General features: G+C 48.7%; 1 protein-coding gene across 1 annotated transcript in view; it reads right to left on the bottom strand.

Moving 5' to 3' along the window:
• The window catches only part of LOC118706083 (prolyl endopeptidase), a 108,644-nt gene that overhangs the window by 28,171 nt on the left and 61,035 nt on the right, over positions 1-19,438 (bottom strand). The window contains exons 8-10 of the mRNA XM_036415255.2: positions 18,097-18,288; positions 13,424-13,621; positions 7,699-7,802 (exon numbers count right to left, since the gene is read on the bottom strand). Of these exons, the coding sequence (XP_036271148.1) occupies positions 7,699-7,802; positions 13,424-13,621; positions 18,097-18,288 (494 nt within the window). The remainder of the gene's footprint in view (positions 1-7,698; positions 7,803-13,423; positions 13,622-18,096; positions 18,289-19,438) is intronic.

Below are 19,438 nucleotides of genomic sequence, written 5' to 3'. Positions count from 1 at the left end.
TCCTGGCACACATCTCTAAACCTCCTCTTTGCACTAGGTGTGGCCACGTGTTTTTGCTAAAAATAAAAAAAATGAAATCAGACAAAATACATGTCCCTTCTCACGAACATCCTTACTCAACAGCTGGCATGCACCGCCTCTGTCCCCTCCCCTCTCTTCCCACACCGCTGCCTTCCTGCCATCCGGGCGGTGGCTGTGCCGTGGCTGGAACCCCAGCAGCCTCCAGGGCCATGCGGCGATGCCGGAAGCAGACGCCTTGATGAAGCCAGGAGAGAGAGCAGCTCTGATTCCTCACACCGTGGACATCAAGTTGGCCCCTGACTGACTCGCTCTCTGCTGCTTTTATGTGCAAGGGACACAAACGTCTGTCTCCTTCGAAGCCATGGCTAGTCGCACTTTTTCCCACTGCCCACAGCCGGATGCAATCTAAGTACCATACTTTGAGATTTCAGACTCGGTTTTAAAAACAAACAATTGTTATTAAATAGCAAAAGATAAGTACCATCGGCACACCTACTATCCATAGATGATACTATGCTATGGATTCAGTTCTAATAAGCAGGAAGTGGCTTTGTACTTAAAAAAAAAAATAAGATAATGAATTATAACATTTCCCCAAAAACATAGGTTTCTAGCAAGGAGCTGGTTGTAGGTGTGAGTACCCTGAAATCTACTCGCCTCAACATCAGCAAAGTTCCCCAACCTTAGCTTTCATGCAATTCTCAGGCCAATGTAAACAAAATTTAAGCCTCTACACTCCGTATCATCTAAAGATGTCTACATATTAAAAACCCTGTGTATGCTCCTATGAGCAGAGCTGTCACCTAGAGCCTGACCTCTGACAGTGATGGCCTCTAATATAATATTTAAAAAACAATAAACCTAGTCTGCCTTCCAGCAGTCAATCTAAACATTCAAATTAAACCAACACCTATTCCCTCTAACATCCTGGCGAAGCAAGCTGAGCAAAGTCCTGAGCTGCGGAGTCACCGCACATGCCCCCGGAGAGCCGGCAATGGGGCTTCTTTCCGTGGCGAATCCCCTGCTCTCAGTCCCCAGGCATGGCTCGCTGCAGGCCCCGTTCATCCTGTAAACAGGACCCGCTCCTCAGAGCCACGTCCGGACATCAGAGGAAGGCAGCACAGGCCTGGGTTCGCCTGGAGCGCTCGTCCACCTGCCACAGGGAAGCCCACAGGGAAGCCCACCTGCGCAAGGAACCTCCCCCGGCCCATCTGGGGGTTTGCGGGCTCAAAGCTCAAGGCCACCTTCTGATTTTTACTGAAAGGGGGTTACATGTGCTCAGGCTGAGGCAAAGGAATGTACTTTCTAACCTCGGAGAAGGATGTATGTGCAGTGATACAGAGGCCGCAGCAACTACAGGTGTGGGCCCCACAGCTCATTCCTCTATTACCAGTCAGCGAGAAAGCTGACTCTCTTATCACTCAGCCACACTGTCCCAACAGCTGCCACCTACAGGGAAAGACACACACATGTGCCCTCTATGGAGGATGCCTGCGTGACAAAGGGAATTCTAAAGAAGGGGAGGGATCTTTATATGCCATGGTGCCTACATTACAGCGAAGCATAATATAAAAAATAACAGAACTACTTAGGCAATGAACTGTTGAGAACTGACTAAATGCAAAGCAGTTTTCTGACTGCAAGCATGGTGCCCCTCACTAAGTTCTGGAGATGTTTCCCCACTCACTCTTCAGACACGTCCTGAAGATGTCTGAGAACTCAGTTTTAGAGAAAACACTGTCTCTGCTTCAACTCTCAGCTCACCGAGGCCGTGAGGGAGCGAATATTCAAAAACTGCATGTGCCGTGCGCTCAGCGCAGAAGTTCGTATCAAAACACGAATTAATGTCCTGAGAACACGTTCTCCGAATGGGAAAGGCTGCAGGCAAGCAGCCAAACTAGTTATCACCACATCTAGATTAAACTAAAGGGGGAAAAAAATCCCTTTACCCCAAGGCATCTAGGTAAACTCAAAGAATCATCTGATTTTAACATTTCTGTTCAGCTGCACAGCAAACCGCCTTTGGGATGTTCTTGATGTCTCCAGGGTATTAACTGTAGGTAAGCATCAACAGTAAAATCCCTGCCCTGTGGTGTGGCTTAGTAGTCGAGCACTGACCTATGAACCAGGAGGTCACGGTTCGATTCCCGGTCAGGGCACATGCCAGAGTTGCGGGCCTAACCCCCAGTAGAGGCTATGCAGGAAGCAGCAGATCAATGATTCTCTTGCATCATTGATGTTTCTATCTCTCTCTCCCTTCTTTTTTGAATTCAATCAAGATATATATTTTTAAAAAGTAGAATTCCTACAAAGTGTAAGAGAACAGAAATCAGGCTAAAAAATGTATGCTATGTATTTACAATTCTTACTATTTTTGTACTATATTGATTTACCTTTGTTCTTGTCCCCATACAATTGGCTCTTCCTTCTGAAAAATTGCCTTTTCTAAAAAAAGTGGGAGCTGTTAATGGAGTTTCTTCATAGTGTACTCCGTTCACTGTTCTTTCTCACATCTATGAAATTTGTTTCATTTTGGTAGAACAGCCAATTTCTCAGCCGGCTGAACAAAAAAGAGATACTACTGAGAAACCAAAAAAGTGCCCCACTGCCCTACTACCCTCCCCCGTCGCCACATCGACCGCAGCACAAACCCCACAAACCCCACTCCATTCACAGGAGCGACCTCTGCACAGAACACTGAGGGCATGAGTCCTTTCTTTCTCGAAGTTTCTGGGAAATGGCGCTGCTACGAAAGGGCAGGGCAGTATCTGATGGAGGGTGGTGGGAAAGTCCTTCGTGAGTATCTGTGGGGAGCTTTGAAAGCACCCCAGGGCCATGACCAGCTCCCCCCTCTGCAGAGAAGGCTCCCTCCTCGACCCCGGCCAATAGGGTTCCTACCCGGCAGCTCGGACTGAAGCCTGCACCTCACCCTCCATCACTGTGGTAACATACGTGGGGTGTTTCACCTTCCAGATCACTATGTCTCTACTTTTCAGTCTGACTATACATTTCCAAAGTTAATGTATGGAAATTAATATGAATTGCCTGTGCCTGAAATCTCTCTATATTCCATCTGGCACTGGATGTCGTGTCAGAAATATCTGCTGAAGACTAAATTTAGCCAGCATTTCCCTATTGCTTCACCTTTGTTTAAAAGGAAAACACATAACTAATGATAGACGTAGACAGATTTTTCCGGTAAATCTCTCATTACCAAGCCCATTTAATAAGGGTCATTCCTAGTGTTCAGTACTTCTACTTCTCTTCTGTGTTGTTGCTGTTAATCAATGGATATTTTTCCATTGATTTTTAGAGAGTGGAAGGAGAGGCAGAGAGAGAGAAACATCGATGTGAGAGAGATACATTAATTGGCTGCCTCCCACATGAGTCTTGACCAGAGACAGGGATTAAGCCTGCAATAGAGGTACGTGCCCTTGACCGGAATCAAACCTGGGACCCTTCAGTCAGAAGGCCCAAGTTCTATCCACTGAGCCAAACCAGTTCGGGCTACTTCTACTTCTTTTTTTAAAATAAATTTTATTTATTTAATTTTTTACAGAGAGGAAGGGAGAAAAGGATAGAGAGCTAGAAACATCAATGAGAGAAACATCGACCAGCTGCCTCCTGCACACCCCCCACTGGGAACGTGCTGGCAACCAATGTACATGCACTTTACTGGAATCGACCTGGAACCCTTCAGTCCTCAGACCAATGCTCTATCCACTGAGCCAAATCGGTTTCGGCTACTTCTACTTCTTTTTAAGAATATGGGCCCAGAGGTTGTAACCAAAATGATGTGGCCATGTCATTCACAATAAAAGGAAAAAGACTAGTTGAGTGTAGGTTTGATACACCTATCTAAAATTTCATTCCTAGTGTACCCCAGACTGGAAGTAAAATGAACAGTTTTGCAGGATCTGATTTAAAAATTCTATTTCTGATACAGATCAATTTCCTACCCACAGCTGCAGTCAGGAATGGATCAAGGCCATGGAGAGCAGCTTTGCTCTGCTGTCAGCAAAATCCGATACCATATCCTTCACCCCCGCCCCACTCACCACCCCACTCACCATTCCATTCAAGGGCTCTGGGCCCTGCCTGCATGGAGGTCACACGAAACGCACCTCGGTGGCCGCTGCAGCTGCCTGTTTCTTCGCCCCTCCTCTCCCTTCTCTCTCGGGCATCGTCTGCTACCACCTACACCACCAGGCGGACTCACAGGATCACCACCACCACTAACTGCACTGCCCAGCCAGGCGGGGCCATCGGTGCTGCAGTGTGTGCTTCAGCCCGGCCACGGTGCCTCACGGAGTGTCAAAGGGAATGAACAGCCCGGGGAGAGCCTTTTTCAATTACATGCGGGATGAATATGAGCACCAGGGTCGTGTGGAATCGAGAGCGGCATCCCCCTAACGTGACTGAAAGCAGAAACAGAGTATCATCTATTTTCCAAAATGCTGTGGTTCGTTTCACACGCCGTCAGGATGCTTCCCCTTCATACACCGTTCCCTCGGGAGGGCGGCTTTTACCGCGGCCGGTCCCTGTCGGCCACCCCGCCCGGAGCCTCAGCACAACGTGAGGACATCCGCCACACTCACGTCGGACGTCCGAGCCCACTGCACACTCGGATGTCAACCAGGGCGCCGCGGGTGCTCCGTGACACAAGCCCAGGCTGCTGTGCGTCCCAAAGGCACCGTTACACACGAACGGGCTCTATTTTAACGACCCGGCGCAGTATGTGCGGTGTGTACAATCGATAGATGTAAAATCTCCCGTGGGCATTTCACACAGAGGCTCCCCTCTGCCTGCGGGCACAGCTCTGAGGGGCAGCGCATTAGGACTGTGAACCAACGTGGTCTGTCCAGGCATCATCTCTCTAAACATTGACCATGGCCGAAACCAGTTTGGCTCAATGGATAGAGCATCGGCTTGGGGACTGAAGGGTCCCGGGTTCGATTCTGGTCAAGGGCATGTATCTTGGTTTCGGGCACATCCCCAGTAGGGGGTATGCAAGAGGCAGCTGATTGATGACTCTCTTTCATCGATGTTTCTAACTATCTTTCTCCCTTCCTCTCTGTACAAAATCAATAAAATATATATTAAAAATAAATATAAATAAACATTGACCATGAACTTTCTCCCCGGCGGTAGCAGCACAAATAAAAAGCAGCCAGGGAAGTTCTCACTGTGAGGCAAAGCGTCAGCCAGAGAGGAATTCAGGGGGTTTTCCTAGGATGCGGCAACTGGCATCACCCAGGCCCCTTCCCCTCATTTCCCCTGGAGATTGCAGGCGGCTGCCTGTGCCGGTGGCAGAGAGATTTCTATCTGCACAAGCACGTGCTCAGCCGTAAAGTTTTATCTTTTCCTTTGTAAGTGGAAATACACGTTAGGTGGTGACGGGTCTCTGTGCAGCACCTGTGAAGAACACGGTGTTATCAGGACAGGAAAAACCAGCTCCTTGACAGGAGGGACGATTCCATCCAACCACCCTTGCTGAGAAGGGATTTGTCGTGCTAAGAAGCTGCCTCCCTGACAGGTGTCACCCTTCCAAGTCCCCTTCCCTCCCGAACTGCAAAGGTAACTGCTCAGGAGGGCAGTTTGCTGTGGGAAGATGGAGAGGAGAATTTTGTTGTTTTTTTTATCTAGACCTGAGGGGCTGGGTAGCAGATATGAGGAGACGGAGGGGGGTAGGGGGGTGGAAGGTTGTGGGTGGGGGTGGGGAGCTCTTATAGGCAACTCTGCCCAGTTCTAGGGCGGCAGATGTCACTGTTCCTGGGCATCCCTGACACTGCCAATCTCCGATCTCTGACCTCTGAGGCAATGAGGCGTGCACACACATTCACCCCTGAGGACTAAATTAGACCCCAAAATGGCCAAACGTTACAGTTAACGGGACACATGTTTTACACACGGAGAAAGTGAAAAAACAGCAAAGAACGACAGCCTAATACAAGATGAGGCTGAATAACGAACGTGTAAGTACCAGACAGGGTGACCGGCCCCTACAAGGTCTCCCTCCAGGCAACGGCTCACCTTAACAATGAAAGAAGAAACAGACACGGAAGACTGAAAGTCTGTTATATTTATTGCCAATGCTGACCGAGAAAAAATTCATTGTATTCTATGTGCCCGGTGCTCATTATACATCTTCTCATACAATCCTACAGGACTCCGGCAAAGTAGACACTATCCGTATTTTACTGCTGAAAATGGTGGCGGAAAGGTTAAGGGACTCGCCCAATGTCACCCGACCAGGGGGTGCAGAGCTTAGGCCTGACGTGGCTTCCTGACCAAGGCCCCTTACACATCTCCTGAGAACATTCTGATTTTATGACTCCTATTTACATGGACCAGGCAGCAGCACACTTTTTCTTTGAGGGCTAACGGTTAAGTGTTTTAGGCTTTGTGGGCAGTACAATCTCTGATACACCCGCCCAGGTAAAGCGGAAAAGCAGCCAGAGAGACCAGGTAAACAAATGGGCATGGGTGTTCTCCAGTAACTGGAGGCCAGTCTGCCAGCTCCAGACACAGCTCAGGGGTTGGCACTCGCAGAGCTGAGCCAAATTGGCCCACCATTGGTTTTTATAAACAAAGTTTTATTTCTTTTATGATGGAGATCTAGCCCATCATCTAGATTATTTCTAGACAGTGGAGAGTAATGCACCGAGCTCAAATAATGACCTCATTTCACAGAAACATTCTCAGGAGCATCAGTGCTCTTCGTTCTAACCTCCCTTCATTCCTAATTCCTAACCTGTGGTCAGTGGGTGCAGCCCTCCAGGTGGGAGAGCCTGATCAACACCTGGTGCCCGAGAGGTCACCTCTCACTGCGAAGGATCGGAGACATTCTGCATCATCGACCGGTAAGTGATTCAGTTTCTGGGAGATGCAGGGTCTTGGGGAGATGAATAGATAAAAACGGAGATTCTTAGCCTAAAAAGATGGTGACCACAGATTGAGTTTGTGGTGCCATGATGATGCATTAGTTAATTCATCCATTCTAATATTTTATGTTAATTCTCATCTGAGAATATTTTCCCATTGTTTTTTGTTTTCTTTGAGAGTAAAAGAGAGGAGGAAAGACAGAGACAGACATAGAGATAGAGATAGAGACAGAGAGAGAGAGAGAGAGAGAGAGAGGGGGAGAGAGAGAGAGAGAGAAACATCAATGTGCGAGAGACACATCAATTGGCTGCCTCCTGCACAGGCTCGATGAGGGCCATGCGGAGACGGAGCCTGCAATTGAGATACGTGCCCTTGACTGGAATTGAACATGGAGGCTGACACTTTATCCACTGAGCCACACCAGCTAGGGCATTCAAATATTTTACGACGTGCCCCCTCCGTGCCAGGCAGAAACACATATGAAATTCAGACTGAAAAGACGTATAGCACTTGAGTAAATACTTCACCTAGTGCAAATCTATGCTGCTATTTATGACTCCATAAGACTTGAGCTAGAACACAACCTACTGCAAGCAAACCGACTAACACAGACAAACTGTTGCTTTGAGGCCATCCTGGCTCCATGCCCAGACCCGGAACTCCGAAAGGATCTGCCGTCTGTATGACTGTGGGTCACCTCCCTCCACCGCTCCTGACGAGCGGGCCTGGGAAAGGCCTAGCTGAGAAGTCAGGTCTTCTAACTCACACTCTCAGAGCAAACGCTCCTCGTACCTGAACGGTCTGGTAGTCCGAAGCATCGATTCCTTTCACCGTCACCTCTCGGAAGACTCTCGGCTCCAGCTCCTCTTTGGTGAGGTCACAGTGATAGATGATGCCTGGAAGGAAGCAGAGGTCTACGTTCAGTCCGTGAACACACCAGACACCAGGGGGCCGAGGATCTCAAAGTGTAATCAGATGCCGAGAGGAGCGTCAGGGAGCATGAGAAGAGGGAGGAGCTAACTGTGGCCACGTCACTTAGGAGCAAGGCGAAATAACATGGGGAACCTCACACAGGACCGTGATGTCCGAGAGCCGATTACAACGGAAAACGCAAATGAGTGGCCCAAAGTCAAGAGCCAGCCAGGGGTCTCTTGATGGCAATCTGGGGCCCTTGCTACCTTACCCGACACCCATGCATTCACGGACACACAGGTGGACAGCAATCGGGGACCAGCGAGGACCGGGGAGCCGTTCTCAAACTGCTTTTAAATTTCGATTGTCCCAGTAATTGTGCATAATAACGCAAATTGAAAAATATGCACCGAGATTCCCAGCTTATTTAACCACTAATTAAAATTCTATTTCCTGAATTTAATGCTGACATTTAACTACGTTGGAGGAACAATAAATAGGACAAGCCCCGCCGTTTGAGAACAGCAACACTGCCGTGGTTTATGAAACAGAATTAGTCGCCCAGAATGGCTGGAGTGGAAACAGCCCTCCCATGAAATACTTTAAGCACATACTGTCAAATATATGATATAAAATCTACGTAGTGATCCCCATGCTTGCTGGAAAACCAGAAACCAAACGGTCTCCCCACAGGACACATTCTAAATGACTGATCTGGAGGTAAAACCGTGGCTTGCTTTCTTCTCAACTCCTCCATGTATGCTCCTCACGAACAGCTGAGAAACACACTCTGCCCCCCACTGGCAAAGAGCAGTGCATTTAGATTCCTTAACAGCACGACTGCTAATGCCGAAGAATGTTATCCCCATCATCACGCTAACAGACACAGCATGTGAAGGCACGGTCACAGGGTGTATGATGAACATCAACGGTGGGGAGATATGTAACATGATTCAAGTGTTGGCTTTCTCTGGTACAAAGTACAACTTAAATACTTCCCAACCACACACTGGGCACACGCTGAGGTTTCCCAGAGGAATGTCATCTGGAGGGCAATGGCCATCTTCAGATACTTGTGAATTTTTGAAAAGCTGCTTGTTCAGGATCTGCTTTCCCTCTTTCACAAAATACAAAAACCAAAACCAAAACCAAAATACAAAAAACCCCCACATCTGAATCTTTGAAGAAAAAAAGCACACCAAACCACCAGACAACTACAAATAGAGGTGGCAGACCAACCACGTACCATCTGAGCACCTGACTCGCCATGGCATCACCATTACCTCTAGGACAGTGACTGACAGGGACCCGGGAGCCAGGATTCCCAGAGCTGACAGTGACTGGGCCAGTGAGCTTAGACAGGCCACCGAAGGACTAGAATGCAAATTCCCTAGTGAAAGACAATGAATAGAACATACACTCTAAACGCCCGTTTATCCAGAAAAAATACCGACATCGAACCCTCTAACAGCGAAATGAAGCAAGCATACCACAGGGGCTGGCTACTGCCTCACATATTCTTCTGTCTTCTAGGAAGAGGCTGTGTTAACCCTGAAGCTACTACTACTACTTAATACCGTTAGTTGATCAATACTTTCTATTTACATATTTGCACATTCATGCTGTAATGGGAATCCTTACCATGTAACGATGCTTGGTGTCTAAGTACAAGTGAAGGTGGGTTTGGAGAAACCCTAGGATCATGAACCAGAAAGGACTGGATGGGTGATTGCTAGGAAATCAATTCCAAAATGTAAGGCTGGAAGAGATTTGGATTTTGGGAGTCCCTTAAAGTGTTTGAGGAGATGGGTCACAGATGAAAACAAGGGCTTTAATAAGATTATTCTAGCAATAGGGAAGAGGCAGGGATGGCCAGCTGGGATATTCCTGCTATAATTTGAAATAAATGTAAGGAGGTAAAAGAAATGGGAGTTAGGGAAAGGGGTAACTCTATGAGAAACTGTGAAAGAAGAATCAGGAGGATAGGAAGATTGGAGACATAAAGAAAAGGCAAAAGAACTTTGCAAAAAAGTCCCACATAGAGACTGTTTTGTCTGATTATGTTTGGGTTTTAAGGTTTTTAAAAGAAAAAAAATAAATAAAAACTAAAACAAGTCTCTTAGAAAATGTTGTGCTCCTTGGTATTTTCTTAGGAGTTGAAAACATATTTATGTCCCCACAAAAACCAGCTCATGGATGCTTACAGCAGCTTTATTCACAATTGCCAAAACTTAGAAGCACCCAAGAGGTTCTTCAGTAGGTGAACGTGTAAATGGATGATGCTACATCCAGACAATGGAATATTATTCAGTGCTAAAAAATAATAAAGACACGGAGTATCCTTAAATGAATAAATGAATATTACTAAGTGAAAGAAGCTAATCTTGCCAAAGCTGGTTTTGCTCAGTGGATAGAGCGTCGGCCTGTGGACTGAAAGGTCCCAGATTCGATTCCGGTCAAGAGCTTGTAGGTTGGTTATGGGCACATCCCCAGTAGGGAGTGTGCAAGAGGCAGCTGATTGATGATTCTCTCTCATTGATGTTTCTAACTCTCTATCCCTCTCTCTTCCTCTCTGTAAAAAAAACAAATCAATAAAATATTATTTTTTTTTTTTAAAGAAAAAAGAAAGAAAGGAAGAAAGAAAGAAGCCAATCTGGTAAGGCTACATAGTGTGTGATTCCAACTACATGACATTCCAGAAAAGGCACAACTACGGGGACAATAAAATAGACACTGGTTGCCAAAGGTTGGGACATGGGGTAGGGTGAGAAAGCAGAGCACAGAGGATTTTTAGGGTAATGAAAGCATTTTGTAGGATACCATAATAATGGATACATGACATTATACACTTATCCAAATCCATAGAATGTACAACACTAAGAGCGAATCCTAAGGTAAACTATAGACGTGGGGTGATTAGGATGTCAGTGTAGGTTTATCAGCTGTATAACAAATGTAATACATTTGGGGGCTGTACTGCTAGTGGGAGAGATTATGCATGTGCAGGGGTTATATGATAAATCTCTGTACCTTGCCCTTAATTTTGCTGTGCTCTAAACCTCTTAAAAAATTTACATATATATATATATATATATTTTTTTTTAAATTTATTTTATTTTTTCACCTTTCCCAAACAGTTTGAGGTTAATTTCTGATTCCCAGAGCCATGCCCCTGGGGCTGCTGTACAGGATTTTTACGATGTGCGAGTCTGTCCGGAGCTAACCTTAGACAACCCTCCGAGGTTCCATGAGCACACAATTAATTGGCTCTGCAGCTATGTGGTTTGGGCCACAGGGAATAAGAGCCTCGTCACACTGCCCAGGCTGCCCATTTTCTCCCAGGTGTGACTCAGGATACAAAACTCCTAAACGGCTTGGGCAGAAGGCACTGTGCACTGCGCACCTCCGTGGGGACCGCAGTCAGCTGTGGCAGGCCCCTGCAGGTGGCTCCCATGTCCACAGCAGCCGAAGCTGCAGCGCCTTTGGGCTCTGGAGCTTTGCTCCTGATTTAGTCAGCTGTCGTGGACAGCGAACCTTCAGAGGCCAGGGCGAGGCAGCCTTGAAGGTGACATGGATGCGTGTGGATGGATATAGACACACGCTGACAATTAATTACGTGAGCATTTTTACACCTGGACCCAAAGGCCGAAGTCACGAAGTCCTGTTCTTCGGTTGTAGATATCCAATTGCATTAAGGAGAGAGGAAAAACACAAAGCTGGAGGCAACATGAAGAAGAACAGACAGAGGAACAGACAGAGGAACAAAGCATTACGGCAGCAAACGAGCGCTCGCTCGGAAGCTGCCTGGCGCTGCCGAACGAAGGACACGCTTCTCTTCCCAACCTTCGCAGCCTCGGTCACGGATAACATTTCCTTCCTTGGCACCGAACCCACCCTGCTACGCTGGGACAAGGAGTCCTTTCTTCCCCAGGAAACGGTGAGCTTGTTCCTGAAATAAAGGGCCACGTGGGGTCGCGGAAGGAGGGTTACAGGCCTCTGGTGACTCTGGCTTTTACGAAGTGAAGGTGAGTCACCCTCCACTCTGTTCTCCTCAGCCCCTTTTCCATTTAAATGGTCTAAGGCTCTAAGCAATGCGACTTTCCAATGTCACACCTCGAGGACCCGTGTAACCTGAGCGCGTGAACGGTGGGCCCTGGGGCACGGGGCTGGGAATGGGTCTCTGGGGGAAACGGGCTGTTCTTGGTTCCTGGCCACGGGCTGCCACTGTTCCTCAGTACCCGGGGGAGAGGGGCGGGGTGCAGGACACCCGTCCCTCCCTGACTCCTGGCCCCGGTTTCCACATCCTCGTGGGCACTTTTCCTGGCCCCTCAATCTTCCGAAAGGCACGTGGGAAAGGAAAGCTTACTACGTGCTCTGGGTATGCCATCAGACCTTCTGACAGAACATCACTCTTTGGGTTTTAATAATCCTGACAGCAACCTGCCAGGTGATAAGGTTCCTATGAATGGCTTGCTCTGTGACTCAGAGGTGGGGAATAAAAAAAGAGGCATCACGGTCATCTGGCCAAACGCCAGTGCCAACCCAGTACCTGCCCAGCTCTCCCGTATCTGCTGTATTTGCCAAGGATAAGACTATCGCAACAAAACTGGTTAGGGCCAAAAGGGCTATGGAGGAACGTGAAAAAACGAACAAGGAAATGTGCGCAAACTTTCTCAGCCAGACCCATCTAGTATAGGGCCTGCTCGGTCCAAGGCAAACTGCTAACTGAACCAGGTTCTGGGATAAGTTGGAGTACGCGTAAGGCTTCGGCGATAGCCAAAACAGCCCAGGGGAGAAGCAGACAAAACCAAAACAAAGCAGAATGACTCTTTAAAAAGTAAAAAGGACCGCTATGTTGACTTTGGGTAAAATTAACAACATGAAATTTACATGCATAGTAAAACTCTAATTGATGAGCATGTTTTCTTTGCATTAGACCAGGTTTTTTCTATATGACGCGACTATATTTTCAGACTTATCTTTAATTCAGTTTAACAACTGCAGAATTTATTCTCAGTTTGTTCTAGAAAACAACTGAAACATCAGCTGTGGCCACACGTTTTTGTTCTAAGCTTTTAGTTGTGTGCGCTGTGACTGGCCTGGTCCACACAGACCAAGGCTGAATCGAAGATCATACCTGCTCCTGCGGATTTTTTTCATCAACCTAGAGCACATGTGTCAAACACAAGGCCCGCGGGCTAAATCCGTCCCGCCAGGCCTTGCAATGTGGCCCGCACCGGGCTGTCATCACTGCACTCCGCTGTGTTTCCATCACAATGACAGTTTATGACTGTTCAGTAAACCATTCGGCCCGCGATTTAGGCTGGATTTTAGATTTTGGCCCCTTCTCTGATTGAGTTCGACACTCCTAACCTAGAACAACAGCTGGTCCTGTCCCCAGGACAGACTCAGGACTCAGGATACAAAACTAATGAAGGTGCAGTTTCAGTGGCTGCATTTCCCTTGGTTCTGAGCATCTGCTTTACTCCCATTAGGTGAATTGGCTGTAATACAGCACATGTGATTTTCAACCTCATAGCACTGTTTTCCCATTTCCCCAAAGAAACATAAGCATCAGTCTGAGTCTGGAAGTGGGAGGACTCACCTGGCGACAGGAAGGACGTGAACTGGTAGAAGATCTCGGTGTCCTTCTTCTGCCCGCTGTAGCCCACGATGCTGCCCACCTCGAGCGGGAAGGTCTTCAGCAGGGCGCCCGTGGCCAGGTCGTGGAGCTGCAGCGTGTTCTTCACATCGTGGAGGTAGCACAACACCAGGAAGTTAGACCTGACACAGGCCACCCATTCTGAAAAGACAGGGACAGACAAGGCCTAAGGCGGGTTTGCAAAGGCGTGGATGGCACACCCACATCACCTCACCAGACAGCAGTTCTGGAGCCCAGGGCTGTGATTCTACAGGTAAAGTGTGTACTATACGTAACCTACCTATTCAGTGTCTAATACCATGCTACAGGAAACAGAAGAAAACAACAACAACCAAATCACAGCCCCTTTCCATCGGGGTTGTTTATTCAACAAAAATGTATCAAAGCCCTTGGAATAGTCCAGGTCCTCTGCAAGGTGCCAGCACCTCCGCCCTTAGGATACAACCATATAAAAGCACAGCGTGCAAAGGTGAGTCACTGGTTGGCTGCAGACCCAAAAAAGGGAGAGCCTTTCAGCAAGTGCTGTGCTGAGTCTCGAGCACAGACAGGGGTGGGATGGAGGTGCCTGGGAGGGACAGCGGGTTGAGGTGGCAGGAAGACAGGCGGCCAAAGGAACAGGCCACAGCTAGGAATGAGGAGAGAGAAAAGGGAGGAGAATGAACAAATGAATGCACAGCAGGAAGAAAGGGAGGTAGGAGGGAGGAAGGGAAAGGGAAGGGAGGGAGTTAAAAAAAACACACGAGAGATCTACTTTTAAGAAGAAAACGGTGTTCAGTCTGGGGGTGAGTGGCGATGGTGATCGAAGGGGGCCTCGGTGAGCTGGGTAGGAGCGGAGTGTAGTTCAGACACGGCAGTTACTGTGGAGCTGCTGTTTGGATAAAGGGGATACAAACAGAGAGGCCATCCATGAAGGACACAGAACAATGGGGGTGCACAGGGGACGGAGGGGAGACCAGGAGGAACACGCCTGCAGAAAGCCAGTGAAATCACACCAGTGTGGCTGAAACCGGTTTGGCTCAGTGGATAGAGTGTTGGCCTGTGGACTGAAAGGTCCCGGGTTCGGTCAAGGGCACGTACCTTGGTTATGAGCACAACCCCAGTGGGAGGTGTGCAGGAGGCAGCTGGTTGATGTTTCTCTCTCATCGATGTATCTAACTCTCTCTCTTCCTCTCTGTAAAAAAAAACAAAAACAAACAATAAAATAAAAATAAAAAGAAGTCACACCAGTGTGGATCAAGTCTGGAGATGTAAGAAAACAGATGAAAGGCAAAAGATAAAAATAAAAATATGAAAGGCAAGTACCCCACAAGAATCCAGGGCTTGGTGGCCGGGAAATGGGAAGTCAGGTAGAGGGATGCGCCCTCCTCACTCCCAGGGTTGCGACTGCAGTATCGGAGCGGCCCTGCGGCAGCCCTGGGGAGGGCAGGGAGCGGAACACAGAAGGAAGGGCAGGCACAGAGCACCATCCGCTTCGTTCTGGACGAGATGAGCCTGAGGGGAGGCCAGGCTGCCCGGAGGGAGAGGTGCTGTGATGCACGGACAGATGCGAGGACAGGGCTGCAGGTAACCGCTGCACCACGGGGACAAGCCTTTCTCGGGTTCACGGGGAAGTGTGGTGGTGGGATCCTTGATGTGGCTCATTTTAAACTCACGTTTACTACTAATACTTTTCACCTTCCCCCGAGGATATTTTTCCCTTTGATTTTTTAGAGTGGAAGGGAAAGGGAGAGACACAGAGAGAAACATCGATGTGAGATTCATAGATGGGTTGCCCTTGTCCATGAATGAACCGGGGCCCTTCAGTCCACAGGCGTCGGACGCTCTATCCACTGAGCCAAACCGGCGAGGGCCACGTGATCATTTTTTAAAACCCACAAAACTAGTAGCTCATGCTTGTAACATTAGCAGCTATCAGCACAAGCCAGGCATCGCCAGAGGGAGCTCTGAGGACCCCCAGCGCTCCCATCCGGTTAGCTGTCCACCACAGCAAACCCTTCCTTCGGGGAAGACAAAGAACTTGCCACGAGTCCTGTGCTCCTTCTCCAGTGCGACTTTTTTTTTTTTTTTTTTTAACAAAAGTGCCTCAATCAAGTAATATATTTCATGTGGCCTGAATGTTTTACAGAAAGCAGAGAGGGAAAACAGAAGTAAATTACCTGTCAAGGAATCCTTGGTGTTAACTGCAAGCACATCAGAATTATAAACAGACAGAGGGAAGAAGAAAGGACAAGGAGATTTGCGGGCACCATCAATAACGGCTCTGACTTTATGGCTGTGCTTTATGACTCATCTCTAGTTCTTATTCTCCACTGGGCACTCTGTGCTAATGACAGATAGCAAACTCAGCCGCGCTTCCCTCGGGATTGATGAGTTCCAGGGAATGGTGAAGGTTTCCCCTTTCCAGTCCAAGGAGCTTATAATCTTCCAGAACGACGGTTATACAGATATATCACCCCCACGTCTCTGGGCAGTGATTTGCATTTCATTAGGTCCACCGGTGAAATAGGATATCACCTTAAGGCACAGCCAAGCCACTTTTAGGGGGGCTTTAAAAGGCGGAAAAGTCACGGGCTTTGGGAAACAGTTACGTCTCTGAGAGCTTCCCATTCAAGAAGCACTGACCTGACCTGTCCTGTGTCTGAAAACCACCCAGGACACCATACAGGAAGACTGGTGCCACCAAAGTCTCCCTGGGACCTGCCAGCACGAGGCCAGTTCAGTGGCACTCAAGAGGCACTCACTAAGTGCCCGGCTCTTACCACCCTTAGGGGGCCATTCAGTCTCAGTTTGGACAGAAGCCACCAGGCACCCAGAATCACTATGCACTCAATGGCCAAAAACCTGTTTCTTGACTCACGGGCCCCTCACCCAAATATAAATGAGGGCACGGAGCGAATGGAAGCTTCTGGAGAGACAAGTGAAGAGATTTCCTTGGAGAAAGCCCAGTCATGCTGTAAGCCCCTCTCCCCGCTGGGGAGAGCCAGCTTGAGACAGCACTAGCGTCCACTTCTATGCGAAAGGCTAAAGGGACCAGGACTGGGACAGCTGGAAGGCAGGAGAAGGGGGACTGAGTACCTGAGGGAGAGCACGGATGGGCTGCTGCCTTGGAGGTGCAGATGTGGGTTTTGTAAGAAAGAGCAAGCATGAGGTCCTCTCGGGTCCTGGCCAACACACCTGCCTGCCGGGCTGTGGAGAGCTCAGGACTGAAGAGGGCGAGGGGTGCAGCCAGCTGCCCAGGGGCTGGGCAGAAACTGGAGCAAAGACCCAGAGCAGTGCTTCCTCCTGGGCCAAGCTCCATGCAGAGGGAAGGGCCCAGAGGGGGTGCCCATGGCAGCAATCCCCGAGGCAGTCAGCGTAACCACCTGACCACCTTCTCCCTTTCCCCACGATGCAAGGCCAGGGTTAAGTGCCCGCTGGGCACAGAGAGCACGGCCTTGAGTCAGGAGGGAGAGAGTCTCTCACTTTTCCAGGAGCGCTTCAGCCGAGACAGGGACACTATGCAGGTGTCAAAAGGATTTATCTTCCTAATTACATACCTTACACCTTCCTATTTGGGGGTAGCCCTTGCTTTTATCCCCACTGAACCCATGAGCAGAAGTTCACCTCCAACCAAAATTCTTCATTAACTTGAAGATAAGTGGACTCTTCTTTTTGTGTAAAAAAAAACTTGTAGCAAAATTGGTGAGTCTCATTCTAATCAAATCCAGCTTTCACGCAATGAACCATTGATAACACAGCATACCATTTTGGGAACATCACAGAGAAAATGAACGAGGGGATGTAAGGGCACCCTGAAACAGGATGGACACAGAGGTGAGATTCCTGAAAAGCTAATGGCACTCAGGGCACACAGCAGCAACTGCACTGGATTTCAATTCAATCTGACAACAGTCTACTCCTTTCCTAATAAGGGGGCTGTAAACCCACCCTACAATCTCTAATAGGTACAATACAAACAGCCAAAGATTATTCAAAAGCGAAAAGCTGAGGCTGTTAAATCCAATGGTTGAAAAAATTAACGGTAAGTGACTATTATCATACTAGAGGCCCGGTGCACAAATTCGTGCATGGGTGGGTCCCTCAGCCTAGCCAGCGATTGGGGCCTTGGGGCCATCTCACCCAGTCCCAATCCCTTTTGGGGCCGACGGGGGCTGGCCAGCTGGGGAGGGCATAGGAAGGCTTCAGGGCATGTCCAGCTCTATCACTCAGTCTGTATTTGTTAGACCCCAGTAGCAAGTTAATCTACCAGTCTGAGCATCTGTCCCCCTGGTGGTCAGTGCGTGTTATAGTGACTGGTTGGACACTTACCATATTATGCTTTTATTATATGGGATTATTACACAAAGACAACTAATATTTAAAAAAAAAACACAAAACCTTAGAAAATCTGGATTCCTATCTTCACAATTAGGGTGACCCTGCATAATACTGTAGTCACTACGAAGATGTCCTGCAGTGCAAACCTGGTGGCACTGTTTAGACACTTCATGCCCAGAGCTCAGAGGCTGTGGGTCCTTTACCCTGTGACGGGCCCCCAGAGGACGAGAGACAGGCCGGTGTGCTGGATGTGCTCACCAGACGCGGAAGCACCGTTCTCCGGCAGCGCGCAGTCTTACCCAAGACGTCCTTCTCGTGCTCAGGAACAAGCACCTTCCACTTGGACTCCTCGGGGTCCGTGAAGTCGATGTTGATGAGGCGGTAGTTGGGAGAATGGCGGTTGGTCTTGAACGTGAACACCGTCCCCTCGTTCGTCACGTAGTCGTATTCTCCTTCGAAGTTGTCGATCAGCTTCACCCACTTCAGGATTCCTGGAGAGAGACCAAGCATCCCTGTCACCTCTCCAGGGCTTACGAGGGCGTGGCTTGTGCATGGGGAAGAGAGGGCAGATCTTATGTGTCTACAGAAAAAGTAGACACACTATCAGGAAGGTCTAAGGCACATGTGTCAAACACAAGGCCCACGGGCCAAATCCGTCCCGCCAGGCCTTGCAATGTGGCCCGCACCGCGCTGTCATCACTGCACTCCGCTGCGTTTCCATCACAATGACAGTTTCTGACTGTTCAGTAAACCATTCGGCCCGCGATTTAGGCTGGATTTTAGATTTTGGCCCCTTCTCTGATTGAGTTCGACACCCCTAGTCTAAGGTCTGAGAAAGAGCGAGGACAATGGGCACATTTTAAGGTTTTAAAACATGTGGAGGAATTCCCTCCCCCGCCCTTCGAAAAGCCTGGCAGATGTGAACATTGCCCCATGGAAACTGGGGGTGGGGTGGGGAGGGGTCCTTCTCCACCTGAGCCTGTTCCCAAATGGGAGCACTTCTCTCTACCTCCGCTGCCCTCCCTCCGGCCCGGTCCTCACTAATTCCCGCTGGGTCTACACACCAGGGGCTCTCAACGGGGGTCATTCCACCATCGTGGGAGACAGACTGGTTGTCACAACTTGGAAGGGGAGAGGAGAAGTCTAGTGCGTCAAGGCCAGAGACACCGCGAAAGGTGCTTTGCCTCACAGGACAGCCTCTACGACCAAGAGTTAGGCTGCCCCGGTCTTCCTGCCTGGCCTTCCCGCAGCCACTCCAGACCTTCTCAATATTGGCAGCTACAGCATTACCACTATGCTGGAATATCCTGAACTGGTTCATGTTGGTGCCCTTCTTAAAAACTCCCCATTACTCTTTGAGTAAAATCAAATTCCTGCCGAAGCCGGTTTGGCTCAGTGGTAGAGCGTCGGTGTGCGGACTGAAAGGTCCCAGGTTCGATTCCGGTCAAGGGCATGTACACTGGTTGCGGGCACATCCCCGGTGGGGGTGTGCAGGAGGCGGCTGGTTGATGTTTCTCTCTCATGGACGTTTTTGGCTCTCTATCTCTCTCCCTTCCTCTCTGTAAAAAAAAAAAATAAAAAAAAATATATTAAAAAAAAAAAATCAAATTCCTATTCATGGTCTCCCTGGTCTCGCATGTC

This window comes from Pipistrellus kuhlii, unplaced genomic scaffold (genome assembly GCF_014108245.1).
Source record: "Pipistrellus kuhlii isolate mPipKuh1 unplaced genomic scaffold, mPipKuh1.p scaffold_m20_p_5, whole genome shotgun sequence".
In the NCBI taxonomy this organism is placed as follows: Eukaryota; Metazoa; Chordata; class Mammalia; order Chiroptera; family Vespertilionidae; genus Pipistrellus; species Pipistrellus kuhlii.
This window is presented reverse-complemented; position numbering and strand designations above follow the sequence as displayed.